Source organism: Takifugu flavidus, chromosome 2 (assembly GCF_003711565.1).
Source record: "Takifugu flavidus isolate HTHZ2018 chromosome 2, ASM371156v2, whole genome shotgun sequence".
In the NCBI taxonomy this organism is placed as follows: Eukaryota; Metazoa; Chordata; class Actinopteri; order Tetraodontiformes; family Tetraodontidae; genus Takifugu; species Takifugu flavidus.
In genome coordinates this window covers 13,040,063-13,057,753 of record NC_079521.1, presented here as the reverse complement: position 1 = coordinate 13,057,753, position 17,691 = coordinate 13,040,063, and the positions used below count along the sequence as shown (strand labels likewise).

General features: G+C 44.9%; 3 protein-coding genes and 1 long non-coding RNA gene across 5 annotated transcripts; 1 reads left to right on the top strand and 3 right to left on the bottom strand.

Annotated features, from left to right (window-relative positions):
- Window positions 1–707: 707 nt before the first annotated feature.
- Window positions 708–6,733, bottom strand: LOC130521900 (uncharacterized). The gene is made up of 2 exons (XR_008949487.1): window positions 6,355–6,733; window positions 708–1,253 (listed from the first exon to the last, which is right to left on the bottom strand). It is a non-coding gene; the product is annotated as an uncharacterized LOC130521900 (long non-coding RNA).
- On the bottom strand, window positions 2,581–5,146 carry rnf128a (ring finger protein 128a). The gene is made up of 2 exons (XM_057025757.1): window positions 4,957–5,146; window positions 2,581–4,898 (listed from the first exon to the last, which is right to left on the bottom strand). The coding sequence occupies exon 2, from the start codon at window positions 4,761–4,763 to the stop codon at window positions 3,678–3,680; it is 1,086 nt and encodes a 361-aa protein (XP_056881737.1). The 5' UTR covers window positions 4,764–4,898; window positions 4,957–5,146; the 3' UTR covers window positions 2,581–3,677.
- Window positions 6,734–7,246: 513 nt separating the features above from the next.
- Window positions 7,247–11,195, top strand: slc24a5 (solute carrier family 24 member 5). Of its 2 annotated transcripts, none has more exons than XM_057025756.1 (9): window positions 7,247–7,523; window positions 7,691–7,870; window positions 8,420–8,503; window positions 8,590–8,693; window positions 8,778–8,878; window positions 9,188–9,465; window positions 9,548–9,754; window positions 10,434–10,535; window positions 10,614–11,195. In XM_057025756.1, exons 1-9 carry the CDS (start codon window positions 7,247–7,249, stop codon window positions 10,934–10,936), a joined length of 1,656 nt encoding a protein of 551 aa, XP_056881736.1. In that variant the 3' UTR covers window positions 10,937–11,195. The 2 variants fall into 2 exon arrangements, with proteins under 2 accessions (XP_056881736.1, XP_056881733.1); XM_057025753.1 differs by having other exon boundaries at window positions 9,545–9,754.
- Window positions 11,196–11,539: 344 nt separating this feature from the next.
- myef2 (myelin expression factor 2) lies at window positions 11,540–17,452 on the bottom strand. The gene is made up of 17 exons (XM_057025763.1): window positions 17,226–17,452; window positions 16,563–16,765; window positions 15,766–15,818; window positions 14,925–14,932; window positions 14,738–14,831; window positions 14,459–14,650; window positions 14,230–14,383; window positions 14,087–14,136; window positions 13,943–14,003; window positions 13,326–13,418; window positions 12,979–13,023; window positions 12,809–12,895; window positions 12,645–12,737; window positions 12,456–12,512; window positions 12,174–12,343; window positions 12,017–12,068; window positions 11,540–11,910 (listed from the first exon to the last, which is right to left on the bottom strand). The coding sequence occupies exons 1-17, from the start codon at window positions 17,333–17,335 to the stop codon at window positions 11,747–11,749; spliced, it is 1,686 nt and encodes a 561-aa protein (XP_056881743.1). The 5' UTR covers window positions 17,336–17,452; the 3' UTR covers window positions 11,540–11,746.
- Window positions 17,453–17,691: the final 239 nt, after the last annotated feature.

The following is a 17,691-nucleotide window of genomic DNA, read 5'->3' as shown; positions in this document are numbered from 1 at the left end:
GAGCTGATGAATAGCATTGATTTGATAGTCACGCTGTGCCGAGTGGCAGTTTGGAAACTTCAGCTAAAACCTTTCTTCACATCATCGACATTCCAAATGTGACCGGAGAATATCTCCCTGTGATGGAATAATACACTGACAGGGTATATTATCAGCAGGAAAAACCACAAACTCTGGACGTTGCTGCGGGTAAATTGGTTTGATAAGCGTGGAACTGGCCCGACCCGGAGAGCCAGAAGACAGGAGGTGATTTTAAATGCAGACGTGTGTCTCAGATCCTTTTTCTCCAGACGCACGGAGGATTCTTTATCACTCTCCGGCCTCCTGCCTCAGCCAGGTGTGTTTAATAGATGATAGTTTGGGGTAGCTCTGACTTAATTACACACACAAATGTTGGGAATGTTTGGAATCTGCAGCAGCAGAATACCAAATGTGTGCTGTTCCACACGGCAGCAGAGGCAGCAGCTGTTGTTGCCCTCTGAATAAATCAGTCCGAAGCCTTGTGTGTGTGTGTGTGTGTGTGTGTGTGTGTGTTGTGTGTGTGTGTGTGTGGTGTGTGTGTGTGTGCGTGCGTGCGTGCGTGTGTGTGTGTGTGTCTCAACCGTTTGTTGTGTGATGTTTTCAACTGCCTCCACTGTCACAATGCAGAATATTGAAACTGTTCAGAAGGCTCAAAAACAATGCCAACATAAAAAAAAGAGGGCAGATTAATAAGTGACCCAGACAATTTATTATGACAGTCACTGACCAGTGAACTGCTCGAACGAAACCAGACTAATTATACCTGATTCATGATCCTACATTTAGGAATTAACAATTGAAAATTGCCCAGTAGTCCAGGTTGTCTCATTCTTAGCTCAATAAAGAAAAAAAATAAATCAATAAAGATTAGCAACTCCTCTAAATTGAATGGTCCATCAGCAGATGTTAAAACAGACCAACATCACAGACACATCTGAAGGTGCACAGAAAGCCCGTCTTATTGAACTCTACAAGCAGCCATGTGACATCACTTCCTTTCCCACCCGCCAGGACACGTTTCTACTGTTTCCTCTTTTCGCTTTAATGTCAGCAAAGACGTCAATGGCCTGGACAGGACGGGGAACTGACAACAGGATGAGGGCTGTTGTGTCCAGCTGGCCTGTGATCTGGGCGAGGGCAGGAGGAAGGAGAAGGTCAGGCAGGAGCTCGGACGATCGCCTGGAGCCAGTGGAACATCTTGCTTCATTACCGTAAATACAGGTGGAGAGCTCCTGAGGAGAGAACGCCAGCAGTTAAAACCCTGTAAAGCCTGCTAGGTTGGCCAGGTTTTGACTGGTCTGTTGACTAATGGACTGCTGGAACGTCAGACAGCGAGAGCAGAGACTCAAGTGGAGCATTCTTTATTCTGTACTCTCCAAATTAAATCTTGCGTTTGTTATTGCACTTTTCTAATCACATTTCTTCCCCTAAGAAGGTAATTACTCAGACTGTGACGGCGCTGCCCGGACTGGCTGTAATTTCATTACTTTCTGCCTTTTGCTGGACACGGAGACGTAACACATAATATACATATTTTTGTGTTTTTCCTGCAAATGAGTTCACATCATATACAAGCTTGCGCTTACAGACCACTTTATTAAATTTGTCCTTCCTGAAATGACTGCAAACCCGAACTCCCTCCAGCAGGTGGTGCTGTAGAGCGGACATGCACCTGCCGGCTCGAGGCCTCTTTTTACAGACACAACCCAGCATGTTTGTGCTTTATGGAACTATTCACTGTGATGAGACTGCAGGAACAGATAAACCCTCGTTCCACTGCAGAAGTTAAGTCCGCTCTGATTTTTATCTAGATCAAAAGGTCAAGCCCAGTGGAAGAATCTGGCCACAGCCTAGTTTGCCGTGAAATGAAAACCTTCTGACTCAATTTACTTTTTAACAAGTGCAATAAATCAGAGGAGCACCACCGCTGAGCAGAGCGTGCCTTTCACCCCACGCCTGCCAGTTGTTCTCCATCTGGCCCACCACTTAGCTCTTCATTGGATCTTTGTCTCGCTGACGCACCGCTATAACCATCTAGCCTGTAAAGGCGGGCTCGTGTCCAGCACACGCTCATCCTGATGCCGGAGGGGAAACGTGACGAGTCACATGGGTCAGGGCAAGTTCCAAACTGTAATAAACCCACTAAAATTGCCCAACGTGACACCTGAAACAGCACAGATGGAAAACAAAACAGAATCTTCTGGATCCAATCTCTTTTGAAGATAAACAGTTTACTGGAGAAACTGCTTAACTACAGTGTCAGATTTTTTCTGACACTGTCATGGAAAAACTGCTCAATGATCTTCTGAGATTTGAAGAGGTTATGTAATTTTATTACAGACTTTACTGTAGATGCCCAGGGCCAAATTGCTCCATTTGCTGTCATATGTTCCTTTATCATCCTTGGGAGGGTCCGATTCTCAACACATCACATCCTGATTGCATGATTTCAAGATGATTCATGCTATGTGACCCCCCTCCCAGTTTTGTTTTTGTAACCGAAAGCAACACACACACACACACACACACACACACACGTAAAGTACTGACATACGCATGTGCTCATAAAGGGGGGGCCTCATTTTGAGGGATTTATTGCATGGTAGCGAGCATCAATGTGATTTAGCAAAGAAAGATAAATCTAGTTTTTACAGGACAATCAAAGACTCTTTGATCGAAAGTACCACGATTACCGTTACTGAGAGGCACACTTTATCTTTGATTACAATAAACCTAAAATAAGATTTAGTCATGAGATAGCTCAGAGGTAGAAAATCTGGAAGAACTCTTCAGGGGCATTTGTTTTTACAGGACAAATGAAAGACTCCTCATACATTAAAATTACATGGAGAGAAAGAAATAATGAACAATACATTTTTTACAGCCAGTGCAAATTAAGATGCTTTAATCGCATTAAACCGGACAGAATCTGTGTTTGGGTGTTTATGATCTATGATGTCAAAGTGGTTGTTAATAAAGTCTATTTCACAAGTGAGAGACGTGTTCGTGCGTCACTGCGTGACTTTTTGAAGAGTCATCGTGTCTCTGAGGGAAAAAAGAAATCACCTGCACTTTAGGTTCAAGGTGTGCTCGTAAAGGTTGTTTTGTACATCCACCAGCCTCAAAAAACCAGTCGATACAGGAGCAGAAATCTCACTCCAGCTGCTTAAATTAAGCTGTAAAATGCTGTGAGTGACAGGAGAACAGGGGCAGCTGAGCTTTGACAAGAAATCTTGTTAGCAAAAGGAAATTTGGTCCAATTTGAAAGCAAAACAGAGGCACTGCTGCACTTCCTGTTACCAGTCTCGAGGTGCTTCATTTACTATGCAAAGCAGCAATTTGACCCAAAGACTCCCGGCGTGCTCTCACTTGTCAGAAATTATTTCTTACATTAAATAAGGTGACTTCATTAGCCCACGGAGGAATTACGGGCCCCTAAACAGACGGGCCAATTTTACCCACTCATTTTATTCTGAAAACATATTGTACCATTCTTGAATTAGAATATCAACATTGTTTCTCCCCATGAGAAAAAGAAGAACAATCAGAGTTTTTAAACCCTTTCTGCGGTTCAGCGTATCCGAGCCATGACTGATTCCAAGCAGGGACCTTGACTGCGTCCTGGTTTGTTGCTGTTTGCTTTCCGTTGCCGCCGCTCAGCCCCTCACGGCCTCCGAGTCTCCCTCAAAGGCCCTGTTGTCATAGAGATGTTGCGGTCTCTCCGGATTGGGACTCCCTGGGTCAGTGAGCGGGACTTCATACATGGCTTCTCCCCCCGTCACCGTGATGACAGTGGCATCTGGTGGTGACTGAGCAGAAAAGGCCTCTTTGGGCTCGTCCTCCACTCCCAGCGCCTTCAGAATGTCGCACTTGCACATGGGGCAGGTTCTTTTGTCCAGCAGCCAGGGCTCGATGCAGGTTTTGTGAAAGATGTGGCCACATGTCAGCACGGTCACGACGTCTCCCACCTTGTAGGACTCGATGCACACGGCGCACATATGAAACTCGGAGTTTGTCTCCTCGTCCCCCCTATGGAGCGTGCGCACCTGCAAATGTCTGATGGCCTTTTTGGCCTCGGACTTCAGCCTCTTCTCGTTGCGCCGATGCCTGTTCAGCCTGTAGAGGCGACTCGCTGACAGGAATATGAAGTAGGTGACCGAGGCCGCTGTCACGATGAAGAAGGCGATGGAGAGGAGGTAGAGCCAGTACGTGTCGATCCAGGGGCCGTGCGGGTTGCCTGGTCTAATCGTCATGGCCACCTCCGTCCCGTTCCTCAACAACTTAACAACTTCCATACCTAGACTGTTGCCGATCATGATAGCCACAACGTCCTCTGTTTCCGGGTGCGACATCTGACTGGTGCTGTTGCCGGTGCCATCCATGTTGAACACCACCACACCAGCCGCCCCTTGGTGCTTGGCAGCGATGATCTTCTCGCTGAAGGTGCAGTTGCCTCTCTTAATCAAAGCGATCCAGGGTGTGGAGTTATTGTAGCTGTAGATAGGACCCGAGCCGCAGCCGATGAGGTCTCCGACGGGCAGCGCAACGTTGCCAGAGACCTTTGCCAGGTCCGAATTGCGACCAAACACCCCACATTCGCATTTTCTCTCCACCGTCTTGTTGTTGTAGTCAGTGTAGCTTATGTCCACAACTGCCGTCCAAAACACGAAGGCAGCTGACGAGTGAACAAGTCCTGACAAAAACAGCCACAGAAGCAGACACCGCTGTCCCTTCTTACCCATGGTAAGGCTCGGCTTAAGAAAACAGGAAACCCTCTATTAGCTTTGTTAGCTTCTTCAAACGTCCTTTGTCCGTGTTATTTCCTGGTTTGTTCGAGGATCGGCGGTCTGGATACAGCTGCGATTCCACCCAACCTGCTGTAAACTGATATGAGCCTTTGGTAACATAACACGAGCTCTGCCGTCAGCCACTCACCTCTCGTTATCTTCCTGAACCTTGAACACTCCTCACAGAGGGCAGGGTGCTGGCATTCAACAAGTCAAATCACACAGAGCACACAGAGCTGCGCTGTGGGGCTTTTTTTTTTTTTTTCCCTCCCAAGAAAGGAACAGTATAAGGATGTGATAAAGCAAATTATACGTTCACAGTTCAAGAGAACAGAGATCACACAGATCTTATGAAACTAAAAAAAAAAGCTTCTGGCTTCTCTCTTGTGTAACAGTGAGCTAAGAAAACCAGTTTTTCTAGTCTGGCTTGTTTCCTTCCTCTACTTCTACCACTGACATCAGTGTTGTGAAAACCCAACGGACGGGTATTACTGCTTGTTTGTGTACATTCCCTTCATCCTCTCATTTCCTTCACCTTGTAACAATCTTAAAAAGGCCACATTTATCACAATGACCCTGCAGCCAAAGCCAGCACCGTCACACCGGTGACAACTGAGACAGCACGGGGCTTAGTCTACTTTCCCCTGTGTCCTCTTACAAGTAAAAGCACCCATAACAGAGATAGAAGGGTGTCTAATGACAGGCAACATGGAGAGCTCGCTGAGCTGTTTCTCTTTTCAGTAACACACGCTCAGTAAATAATTTCTCTTTTTCCTACCAATGGCTGCAGCTCACAGACATTGATAACCAGCACAATGGCTGTGTTATGGCAGCTGAAGGCCTGAAACTCAAACAATGACACAACAGAAAGTAATAGCCAGAAAATGTTGAATGAAAAAGATTCTCAGTCATCCAGGTCAAAGTTATCCAAATACGATCTCTGCAGCGACTGGACTGGAACTGGAAAAAAACAAAACCCTAACAAGTCCAGTCGACACAGAGATCTCATTTGGGTTTCTATATTTACTTGTATGTTTCTCTCCCTCACCACATGAGCGTGAATGTCTGAGCCACATGCATGAAAAATGCACCAGCTACTCTTGTCCGACACCGCCATCTAGCGGTCGATGCGGTCTCAACACCACAAACACAGAACAATTAAGTTTCCAAAGCTGGATCTCAGTGATCAACTGGACCTTTAGGACTTTGGATCCTAAAGGTTGCCCATTCCAGATCAAGCATGTTTACCATAGACAAATGTCAGGCGTTGACATAAAAATCTGATGCTAAAACACGATCTATGATACATGTTTGGTGGGATGATAGGGTTGATGAAAATGTCAAAACAGCTCTCAATAATATCAAACCATGAAAATCAAACGAATATAGAAAAGAACGCGCGTAAACCACCAAGAGGCGCACTTTCCTCGGGGTTTAAAGTCCTAAACAACTGTCCCTCACAGAAGCCTGTTGCTTCTGCTGCCGCCTGGTTCAAACACGTGTGATCGAGCTTAAACCAACACTAATTAATAAATTAATTAAATACCTGTTTCGATGCTTCTTGTCCGCTGCGATTCTGTCCAAAGTTTGGAAACTTTGGACAGAATCAGGTTCGGAGGTTCCAACCGGGGACCGAGGACATGTCCAAACATGTCCCCCAGGTTTTTAACCCCACCCAGGTTTAATTGAACTCAATTCAAAATATTTGGATTTGTTTGGGTTCGGTTTATTATTAATTTAATAAAAAATGAAAATAAATATGGGCTATTTGTCGAAAGATGTTGAAAGCTGTTAGTCCATCTTTACATTAATCATTTATTTGATTATATCTAAACTCTGGCTGATGGTTAAAATGTAAAGTGCCTGCTCAAGTATTCTAGCTATTTTAATGCTATGTGTGTATTTTTGTATGCGTGATATTATCAAAATATACCCTCTATTTAGGATAATGACAAATTTTGATAGTTGGCCTCCGTGGTTTCAAAGCATACAGCTGTTGCTGACTTTTAACAGTTATTGCTTAAATATTCTGTAAGTTGTTTTATTTAAACCCATAATCGGATACACAGCTTTATATAGTCCTAATTAGTTATTATTTGTTTGTTTGTTATCTGTGTCCACGGTGAGGTGCTTTGAAATGTTCTGCCACGATTATCTGGATCTCAAATCAAAGGTTTAAACATTCATTTTCTTCCCTTGGTTGAAATAAAAACTTAGATGCAGCCAGCGGTGCAGTTTTGAATTCAGTTAAATGGTTAATTTAATGGGTAATTTGTTGTTAAGGAAATGGCAACTCTTTCACCTAAGCATTTATATGAAGACGTGTTCCGAGTGATGAAGTGGACTTTTCTGAAGTACCGCCGTGTTTGTCCTCCGGGCTGCAGGCTGGAATGACTGGGAACTCGTGATCCTCCATTCTTGGGGCCAGGCATTAAAAGATGATTTGCCCCCAGATAATCTCTCCCTCTCTCTGCAGCCTGTCGTGCACTGGATGGAGCATTGAGCCCGTTTGGTCTGCAAAAACTTATGATTCCAGGCTGTTATTTCTCACGGTGATCATGAACAAGGCTGCAGCTCCGCAGAGGAAGAAGAGAAAAGATTTCATACCTTATTTCCTGGGATTTGTGATCTTTTTGTATTGCACCGTCCAGCTGGTGTCATTTACAGCCAACGCAGCGCAGCAGAAGCACCGTGACCGGCTGCGCAGAGCTCTGGGTAAGATTCATCCATCACGGAGCGGGTTGCAACTGTATTGTTGCATCCCCCCCCCCCCCCCCCCCCGGTCGCTGGATGGGATAATATCACGGTGGGTTTGGTGATTTACTCACTGCCAGTGTGTGTGTGTGTGTGTGTGTGTGTGTGTGTGTGTGTGTGTGTTATAGAGAATGAGACAGACTGCGTCCCTCCTCAGTCCTCAGAGTTCCCCGACGGCTTTTTCACGGTGCAGGAGAGGAAAGATGGAGGCCTGGTCATTTACTTCTTGATCATCTTCTACATGCTGCTGGCCGTCTCCATCGTCTGCGACGATTATTTTCTACCATCTTTAGAGGTGATCAGTGAACGTAAGTGTCGTGCACGACTGGCACACTCGCAGGTGGCGCTATTATCTGCAAACCTGGAAGTTATGCCCACTTCGTGTGTGCGTGTGTGTGTGTGTGTGTTTTGAGGGCGTGGTCCACTCATTAGAAACCAGTTGTGTATTTTTATTTCGACCAGTACAAAACAAAATATAAAAGAAGTTTTTTCATATTTAGTATCTGTTTTTTTTATTTGGGGGGTGGGGGTGTCATGGTTCAGCTCTGTCTTCAGGTCTGGTTCCAACTCTACCTCTAAAGGGGATGATGGTGTGTGGACGCAATCATTAAATCATTAAAACTATCAGGATCTGGTCTGGATCCCTGGATCATGTCCACACCAGTTCTGGACCTGTTTTTAATGTCGTATGCAACTTTTCAAGTGCCGCTGGTAATAAAATTCGATCTGGTGGATCAGTAACACCGCGGAATTATTCCGAGCAGGCAGTGTTATAAGATAATGGTGGCCTGCAGTAAACGTGGCCTTTACGTGATCACGGTGTTGTTGAGTGGTCATGCTGCCGTTTCCACTGACAGGTCTGGGGTTGTCTCAGGATGTGGCAGGAGCCACGTTTATGGCAGCCGGGAGCTCTGCGCCTGAACTGGTCACCGCCTTTCTGGGTAACCCTCCTTCATCAGCGTAACCACAACAGTTACAGTTTGAGTCCCGTTCTCCCTGCCTCTGACGTGCTTTACGCTCACGTTAGGTGTGTTTGTGACGAAGGGAGACATCGGCGTCAGCACCATCGTGGGGTCGGCGGTCTACAACCTGTTAGGAATCTGCGCTGCGTGTGGACTCTTGACCACTGTGGTACCTTCTAAACACCTCATCTGGACCGGAACAGGAACATGGTGAAACTGTCTGACCTTATTTGTGTGTTGTGTTCATGAACAGGCAGGACGTCTCACCTGCTGGCCTCTGTTCAGGGACTGCCTGGCATATGGCATCAGTGTCACCGCTGTTATTGCCATCATTTATGACAACAAAGTGTACTGGTGGGTGTTTATTAACTCAGACTGACCTTTTGACCTTTCGGCCCGAAACAAGGTGTTTATGGAACAACAAAGGGCACTGTCATGTGTTGCATTGGCAGGAAAGCGCAATAAATCCCCCTAAAACTCATAAACAGCGCGACATAAACACAATAACTGCAGCGGCAGGTTTTAACACCACGGTTGAAATTAAACTCGGCGTTCCGTGGTAAATATCTTAAAAGTGGGTTAGGTTAGACGTTACCGCCATCTCCCGCGCTTCAGCGTTTCCATGGAGATCGAAAGCGGCCAGTTTCTCTTTTTTGCCCTCAGGTACGACGCCGCCTCTCTCCTCCTGGTCTACGTGGTGTACATCGTGGTTCTGTGTTTCGACCTCCGCATCAGCGAGTTTGTGCTGAGGCGGGTGAGCCCCTGCTGCACCTGCTTGGCTAAAGGCTCCGAGAAGGAGAGGCGGCCTCTGGTGGGCTGGAGCGACGACACCAGCCTGCGGGTCCACAGCCGCTCTAGAACCGACAGCGGGATCTTCCAGGACGAGTCCGGCTTCTCTCACCTGTCCCTCAGCCTGCACGGCCTCAATGAGATTCCCGAAGGTAAAAGAAAAGCATCTGTCAGGCCACGTTTCTCTTTACGTGAGCATCTGCTCATCTACCGGCCCTCTCGCGTCCCCAGCAGAGCAGAAAAGCGTGTTTGCCATGCCTGAGAGCGACCTGAAACGGATTTTCTGGGTTTTGTCTCTGCCCATCATCACTCTGCTCTTCCTGACCACCCCCGACTGCAGGAGAAGCTTCTGGAAGAAATGGTTCATGGTAACCTTCTTCATGTCGGCCGTGTGGATCTCGGGTTTCACCTACATACTCGTGTGGATGGTCACCGTTGTCGGTAAGATGGCTGGTTACATGGTACGCCACATTAAATCTCTGTATATTGTAATGTAATTTCCATTGTGTCCCTCAGAGGCTCCCATACATTTTCCGATTCCTTCAGCTCAAGTGGAGCTTCAGGTGAAAGCCAGATCCTGGATCACAAGTGTTTGAAACTTGTGAGAAGCTAAAAAAAAAAAAAAAGGTCTCATTTGTAGAGTAGAATCACATGGCTGTCTGCTGGGTAATTCCTGGGATGCCTTTGTTCTGGAAACCCCAGAGTGGAGCTGTTGTAGCTGCTGTGGGCCGTGTGCCGACACCCAGTCAGCCGCGGTGGGATTACAGGAGATGGTCATGTGAGCGAGCGAGCGGAGCCAGAAAATACGCCCCCCCAACAGCTGAGACGTTAACCTTAAAACTGACCTGTGATCACATGAGGTCAGCTCCATCATGTGACCGCGACATTTCCACTGGAGTATAAAGAGATTATTATTACCACGACGTTATCACATAGGCTCACAGACGCAGTTTAGTCTTGTGAAAGCACAGGCAGGTACTGACTACACACTGTACGGCGTAACCGCGGCAACGTCAGAGCACGAGTGAGAGAAATGATGAAAGGTTACATGTGAGGCTGCAGTAGAGACAAAACTCTATAAATCTAGAACATGATGTTGATATTGTGTTTGTTTATACAGGCGAGACCCTCGGCATCCCCGACACCGTTATGGGGCTCACACTCCTGGCTGCTGGGACCAGTATCCCCGACACCGTGGCCAGTGTGATGGTGGCCAGAGAAGGTACTCGCCTTTATATTCCTCCATCTGTTTTCATTTTATGTACGGATCCCGGTAAATCTGGCTTTTCCTGTCTATCAGGGAAGTCCGACATGGCCATGTCCAACATCGTGGGCTCCAATGTCTTTGACATGCTGTGCCTGGGCCTGCCGTGGTTCATCAAGACCGCCTTTGTGGACACCAACAACCCCGTGGAGGTCAATAGCTCCGGACTGGTCTTCATTTCCAGCACGCTGCTCCTCTCAATCGTCTTCCTCTTTGTAGCCATTCATATTAACGGGTGGAAGTTGGACTGGAAGCTGGGAATTGTGTGTCTGATCTGCTACATCCTCTTTGCAACTTTATCAATCCTGTATGAACTGGGGATTATTGGGAATAATCCCATAAAACTGTGCGGGGACTGAAGCCATGACTCATGGGAATCAGGAGCACCCAAACCCACAGACTTTAGTGGACACTGCACAGCACCGGGGAAGGTCGGTGCTGGTCAAATTCGCACTAAAGGATGCTTTCGTATTTCACAGAAATGAGCCAAAGATCTTTTATCAGACGTCTTTCACAATGACCTCACAGAGTAGCCTAACGAGCCATAAATCTGTTACAGGAGTGAGTGGAGCTCAAAGGCAGCTAGCACTACCGAGTAATAAAAGGCATCGACTCCGATTACGTGGTCTCTTCCTGCTTTTTTCAGCTGATATGAAGTCATTAAACAGGTTTTTGCTTCCTAAAGATCGGGTTATTGAAAGCTCACATTTGCAGGTGGTGCTGTGCTGTGGTCGATGTATGGATTTAAAGAACTTGGATGATGGATTGTTGTGTGGTGGAACCCTTCTGCCATCGTTTCAACTCCCAGCCACGGACTGTTGCAGCTGCTGATGTTTCAGCCAGTTTATTCTAGAAAAAAAGAAGTTGCCACACGGCAGTGCTGAGGACTGATAAGCTGCTGCTTGAACAACGCAATAAACGAGACCTAGACTTTGGAAGGAGGAGATTTTATAATGACCGGGTTTAAAAATTAAAATGTTTATTTGTTCAAATAAACCGGCAGACAACTCCAAAAAAGGGTTTACAAAACATGATAAAAGAGCTACATAAACTAAGAAAAAAAAAAAAAACATGGAGATATGAATTAACTGTGTTTTTAAAACAAAACAAAAGCTCATTGGCGAGACGGCTGAATGTGGAAGTGCATTTACAGGACTTATATCACAGCTCTAGGCGTTCCTGTCGATGCGGACGTCGACCTCTCGGCCGTTTATCTTGGATCCGTTCATCAACCTGCAGGCCTTCTCGGCGCTCTCCGGAGAGTCAAACCTCACCGTCCCGCAGCCCTTTGACTTCCCGTTCTCCATCTTGATCTCTGCGAACATCACCTGCCCTGCAGTCAGTGAGAATGAGGACGAGTTCAGTGGCAGACACGGTGAAATCTCAGCTGTTTCTACACGTGTGCATCACAGGATCAGTGATATTTACAGAACACATACCACAGTGACCAAACTTTTCTTTCAGCTTCTGCCACGTGAGATCGTAGGAAAGCTGCAACACGAAACGAATGCATTTGGTACTTGAAAGTTTTACCAAGTGACATATACCACTGAGAATACAGAATATTTTCCGCGCTGTCATTTTGCAAAGACTTACATTCCTCACAAAGATCTGACAGCCTGCTTTGGAACCAGAGCTCCTGTCCGACATGTTCCCACCCATGTGTCCGTAACCACCGAAGCTGCGGTTCATGTCCATACCAGACATTCCCATACGGTCGAAGCTGGAGCCCATTCGATCCATTGACATGTTACCCATCCCACCACCTGCAACACACACTTAGGTTAAACTTTCATTGGTCACAATAAGCACATATGACCACCAATAGCAGCAGAATTGTTTTACATTGTCTTAAAACAAAAAGTATATTTCATGTACCTAATGCAGAGCCCATGTGTCCCATACCACTACTCATGCCTCCACCAAAACCCCCACCTGAGGAGAGAGAACACAAATTACGCCATTACACACACAAAACAAAGACATGAATAAAGCTCCATTTCCACTTCACACAGAGCAATAACCAAGTGGAATGACAGAATGCAGGTTTGTCTCAGAACGACTTACCCATTCCAAAAGAATCTCCAAATCCTCGATTCATTGGCAGATCATTGTGACCAAAGTCGCGGTCCATTCCACCAAATCCAGACCTGTACATGTCTGAAGACAGGAAGAAAGGTCACTTCACACCAACTTGAAGGGCCAGAACAGAATCTCACCTCTGACCTCACCTGACATTCGTCCTCCCATGTCTCTTCCTCCAAATCCTCCCATGTTGCCCATGTTATCCATGCTGCCAAAATTCCCACCACTCATTCCTGTCAAAAACAGTACGGACCATTACTGCCTTATCTCTCCACAAGACACCCCCCCTTGGTCTACATGGCAGTAAAACCCCTACCTCCTCCAAGCCTGCTCATTCCTCCATAATTTGCAGAGTCCATACCTGTGGAAGAAAGTCTCAGTCAGGAATGTTGCACCTGACACATATTGAGACAACAGTCAGGTCAAATGATGCACTGAAAGGTGGTGGAATGGTTTACACATTAGGTGTATAAGGTCTGCCAGCAGCAACTACCTGTCACAAAATAATCTTTAAGAGGTGGATGAGTTGGGAATGCATCTGAAAATCTACATCCATGTAATTTGCAACAGTCAAATCGGTGCACGACAGTATGATGCACGTCAGAAAACAAAATCCTTTCCAGATTTTTTCATAACAAATGTGACCATGTCCTCCTGACTGACCTCCGGAGCCCAAACCTCCTCCGCTGCTAAGACGATTGGCATTTATAGGCTGTCCTCCTGGCCCTAGTCCCATTCCAATTCCACCTAATCCTCCTGCATACAGAAGACAGAAGCATTAGTGAATGCAGACAAGAACTGCTTCAAACATAAATCATTAATCATCATTTTCCACAGGATTTCACAGCAGCTAGATGATTCTCTGAGGGCCTGTTGAGGACCCGAGGGGAGCGAGTTTACCATGGTGGTGGGTGGTAAGATGAAAAAATGAGCTTGTTGTAGCAAATCTAATTAGAAAGCACAACAATGATCTTTGGCTCTGTGCCCCGCAGCTTCACAGATTTGAGTCGTTTACAACAACTCTGCTGCATACAATATGGATACAATACTTTCTACCTTTTTCAAAGCTGCAAAGGGCCAGGACACAAAACAGATTATTTATTCACCGTGTCCTTTCTGTTTGACATTTTTCACAGTCACTGTGGTGAGACCTCTGCACACAATAAACCAGTTGAGACGAGATACCAAAAGATCTATAAAAACCATTGTTCACATTTTATCCCGACTCTTCGCCAGCCTGGACACCGGAGTGTAAACTTTTACGTCAACAACTGACTTACGGGGCAACTGGGAGCTCTTTTCGACTTGACGGAAATCATCAGGAGGAATAGACTTCTCATCCTGTAAACATATAGCAAAATAAGTGTTAAACTGTCTGCACATCACTGAACATACCACTGAAATGACAGGTAAACGTGGCCCACCATCTTAACGTGCATCTGTCGGTCAAAAAGCATCTGTCCATTGAACATAGCTGGGTGGGCTGTCAAGAACGCTACATTTTTAAAGCGCTGGTATATGTGATTTACTTGTCTTGTCCACCTCAGTGGTTAAATCTGAAGGATACAGATGGCTTGCACAGCCTCCAGGGGTTGGTCAAAGGTCACCGTCCCCATCCCACGGCTCTTGCCATCTTTATCCTCCTTGACGTCTGCTCGTTTGACAATCCCAGCAATGCCAAACACCTCCTTTAATTTCTTCCAACCCACCTTGAAATCCAACTGTAAAAAGCAAGAATCAACACTATTAATGATGAGCTTTAATGATTGTGAATGATAATGATTCAACATCCTCACATTGGCCACAAATACTGTGTTGCCCAGACGGCCAGCCTGCAGCGCATGGATGACTTCAGGAGGGATATTGGGGTTGTTAGCAATGGAAGGAGGGATGTTCATTCCACCATAACCCATGTCCTGCCCCCGACCGCCCTGCTGCCCTCCTCCCAACCTCTGCAGCACACGCCGAGCGTGTTCTCCATCGGGATCCTGAAACAAGAATAGAATTAGCTTAGAAAGAGGAAGTAAAAGAATAACTTCAATTATCCTGATGTGCATTTAAACACTTGTTCTCACCTCTTTAATGTTCAGAGGCCTTCCACTCAGGTCATGCTTATTCATAGTTTCTATCGCCTTCTTCACAAACTCCTCATCCTTGAACTCCACCACACTGAGCAATCAGGGAAACAAAGGCATCAGATGAAGATCAAGTTCACGTTAGAACAATAAAAATATATTGGTTTGAGGAAGCATCATTTCTTACCCACAGCCCTGCACCAAGAAGCATCGCAGGAGCCAAAGTAGCACCATATTCACAGACGGGGAGTGAACAAGATTCAGTTAGATTCAAGACAACACTCCGACATTCTAAATCAAAGATGTTGAGTATGTTTGGAGTAGTTTTTCCACTGGTTTGAGCCAGCAGGTTGAGGAAACGTAAAACTGCTAAAAGTAACAATTAATTTCAAACATTCGGTGAAACTATTTTAACGTTACCAATGTCCGTGTCAAACAAAGGCTGTAGAGCAATAAATAGACATGTGCATTGTAAATGAACAAAAATATTGTATTGGTTTGAACTGGAAGTAAATTCAAAGTTAAAAGAAACATGAAGAATATCTTTGGGATTAACAAGTCCTAACATTGCAATTAAATAAACTCTTTGCATTAATCAAATTTAGCATAAAAACAATATGAAGCGACATTACAAATCTTTGAAGGCTTATTTGGTTCCTTTGAAGAGAGAGCTGTGCCATACACCACAATTGTAAAGTAGGATTTGGAGACATGGGGGTCAATCAATAAGACAAATCACACAACCCACATTTTCCTTTGGAAAATGGCCAAACGAACAAACTTTGACACCAATTGAGATGACAACACCAAAAGCAAAAGTGCTATTTGGTAAATTCATTAGGCTACTCAACAGGACATCTCCCTTTCAAATGAATATCAATCTTTAACCATCTATCAGGGTCTAAACAGAACCTCCAGTTCAGTGACTTGGTAAGATCCAAAAGATCAGAACCTAAAAGAAGCACTTAATATAAAGAGCCTGCTGAGGGCTTTTAAAACCTCGTGCAGCAAATGGCCACATCACTTACCCTTGACTTTCCTTCTGCATCCTTAAAGAGCTCCACGTATGTAACCTCACCAACTACATGAGACATACAAAGGAAAAATACCAAAAGAACAAAGGGATTTAAGTCACCAAGTCTTCAAGTCGCCGCTGGCCTTGGCAATGCCGCTACAGATGGAAATGTCCCATTAATGATCAACAGTCAGCCCAGACCAACATCCCACCAGACAACACCATGGGCAGTGACTGAGCACCCAAAGGCCAAGGCCAGACAGAAACACTGCTACATTAAACCTGGGAAATTCAAAAGACTTCAACATGATCAGTTTGTCAACAGATTCCATTCATAGCAGGTGAACATTTTGAACTGTCCATTAACTTCAAAAGACCCACATAAAACAGTCAGTTACAGCATTAACATGTGTGATTCTTTGAATTAAGATTCACCTTGCAACAGATGCGACAAAATCATTCAGCAAATCGATTCTACTAATTGCATGAGGTTACAGTTTGAAGCTGACAATGCCGTGATAACAAGTGACAATGCAGCTAAGATCATATTCCTTTACTCAAAGACATATCAGCACAAACTAAATTTATGTCCATCCAAAATACTAAAACTCCAGTGACCTAAAATTATATCACACTATGTTGGTTCCTGACTATGTGCACTAGATACATCCAGAAGTGCTACACACTAATTTCTACAGCTAGAAGTAGAATACTCCAATTAGTAACAACATAAGGAGAAATAAAGAAGTTTAAAAGAGCTGGGAAGAAAGGCATAATATGATACATCACCCCGATCACCCATAACATTACCTTTTTCACGCATTAGATCTTTAATTGCCTGCCATTTCATATCATAAGGGATATTGCTGATGAACACTCTGTTTCTATGAGCAGGTTTCTTTTCTCCACCATGTTTGTCCTTGTATGGATGGTACCGGCCTCCTCTTCTGTTGCCAGTAGACTTTTCTTTACCTTCATGCTTTTCATTGGAGGGTATAGTTTCCTCGGCATCCCTACAAAATGAACAGAACTGTACGTTAGGAAATGTATGGTGGAAGGACCGCCCTTGCATTTTATACAAGCATATGGCAAACAAATGGCATTTTACACAATTTTGTTGACATAAAAAAAACTAAAGAGTAAATGAAGTCATGCGGTGAAGGGGTGATGGCAGGTTCACCTTACCAATAATTTAATTTCTGCTCTATTGTCGTTTGCACAGGCATTTAAGCCCAGGTAAAGGATAAGCATATGCATAATGTTAGCGTTAGCCAACAACGTACCGAACGTACACAGCTACAAAACTAATCAAATATAATTTACCTCTATATCGGAATATGTGCCTGGCATATTGTGCTACAACCTGTTCTAATTTAAACTTCGAGTGCCTTGAAATAAAGATTACAGGCTAACAATGGCCCGGCGTGCAGGAGTCCATTTTTAGCTAACCAAGCTAGCAGATGGCTCACTTACGGTTTGACGCCATTGGGTGTTTCCTCAGGTGCATCTTCGGTTTCAGACTTTAAAGATGCATTAGATTCGTCCTGTTTCAACTCGTCTTCAAGGGTTATAAACTCTTCCATGTCGAGATTAATTCTTACCGATATGGTTCAAAATGCGAGTGGCGCTACGCAGTACAAATTGTGCTGAAAGGGATAGCCGTCTTCTTCGCTGCTTTTGTAGACAAATATTGATCTCTGACCACAGCGCCCCCTATCTAGCTGAAGACCGCAGTACAAGATTCAGAAGATTTGCGCCTTCAACGCGAGACTTTAAGAGATGTTGCTGGGCAGTTTGTTTGAACGCAACAGAAATTAAAATAGATATATAAAGAAAGATGTGTAGTTTGAGTTCCTTAATATTTATTTAGATATAGGAACTGGATTGCTAATTACCCTGATTTTGTAGAGTGGGTTTCATTTTTCATCTTACTTTGTGT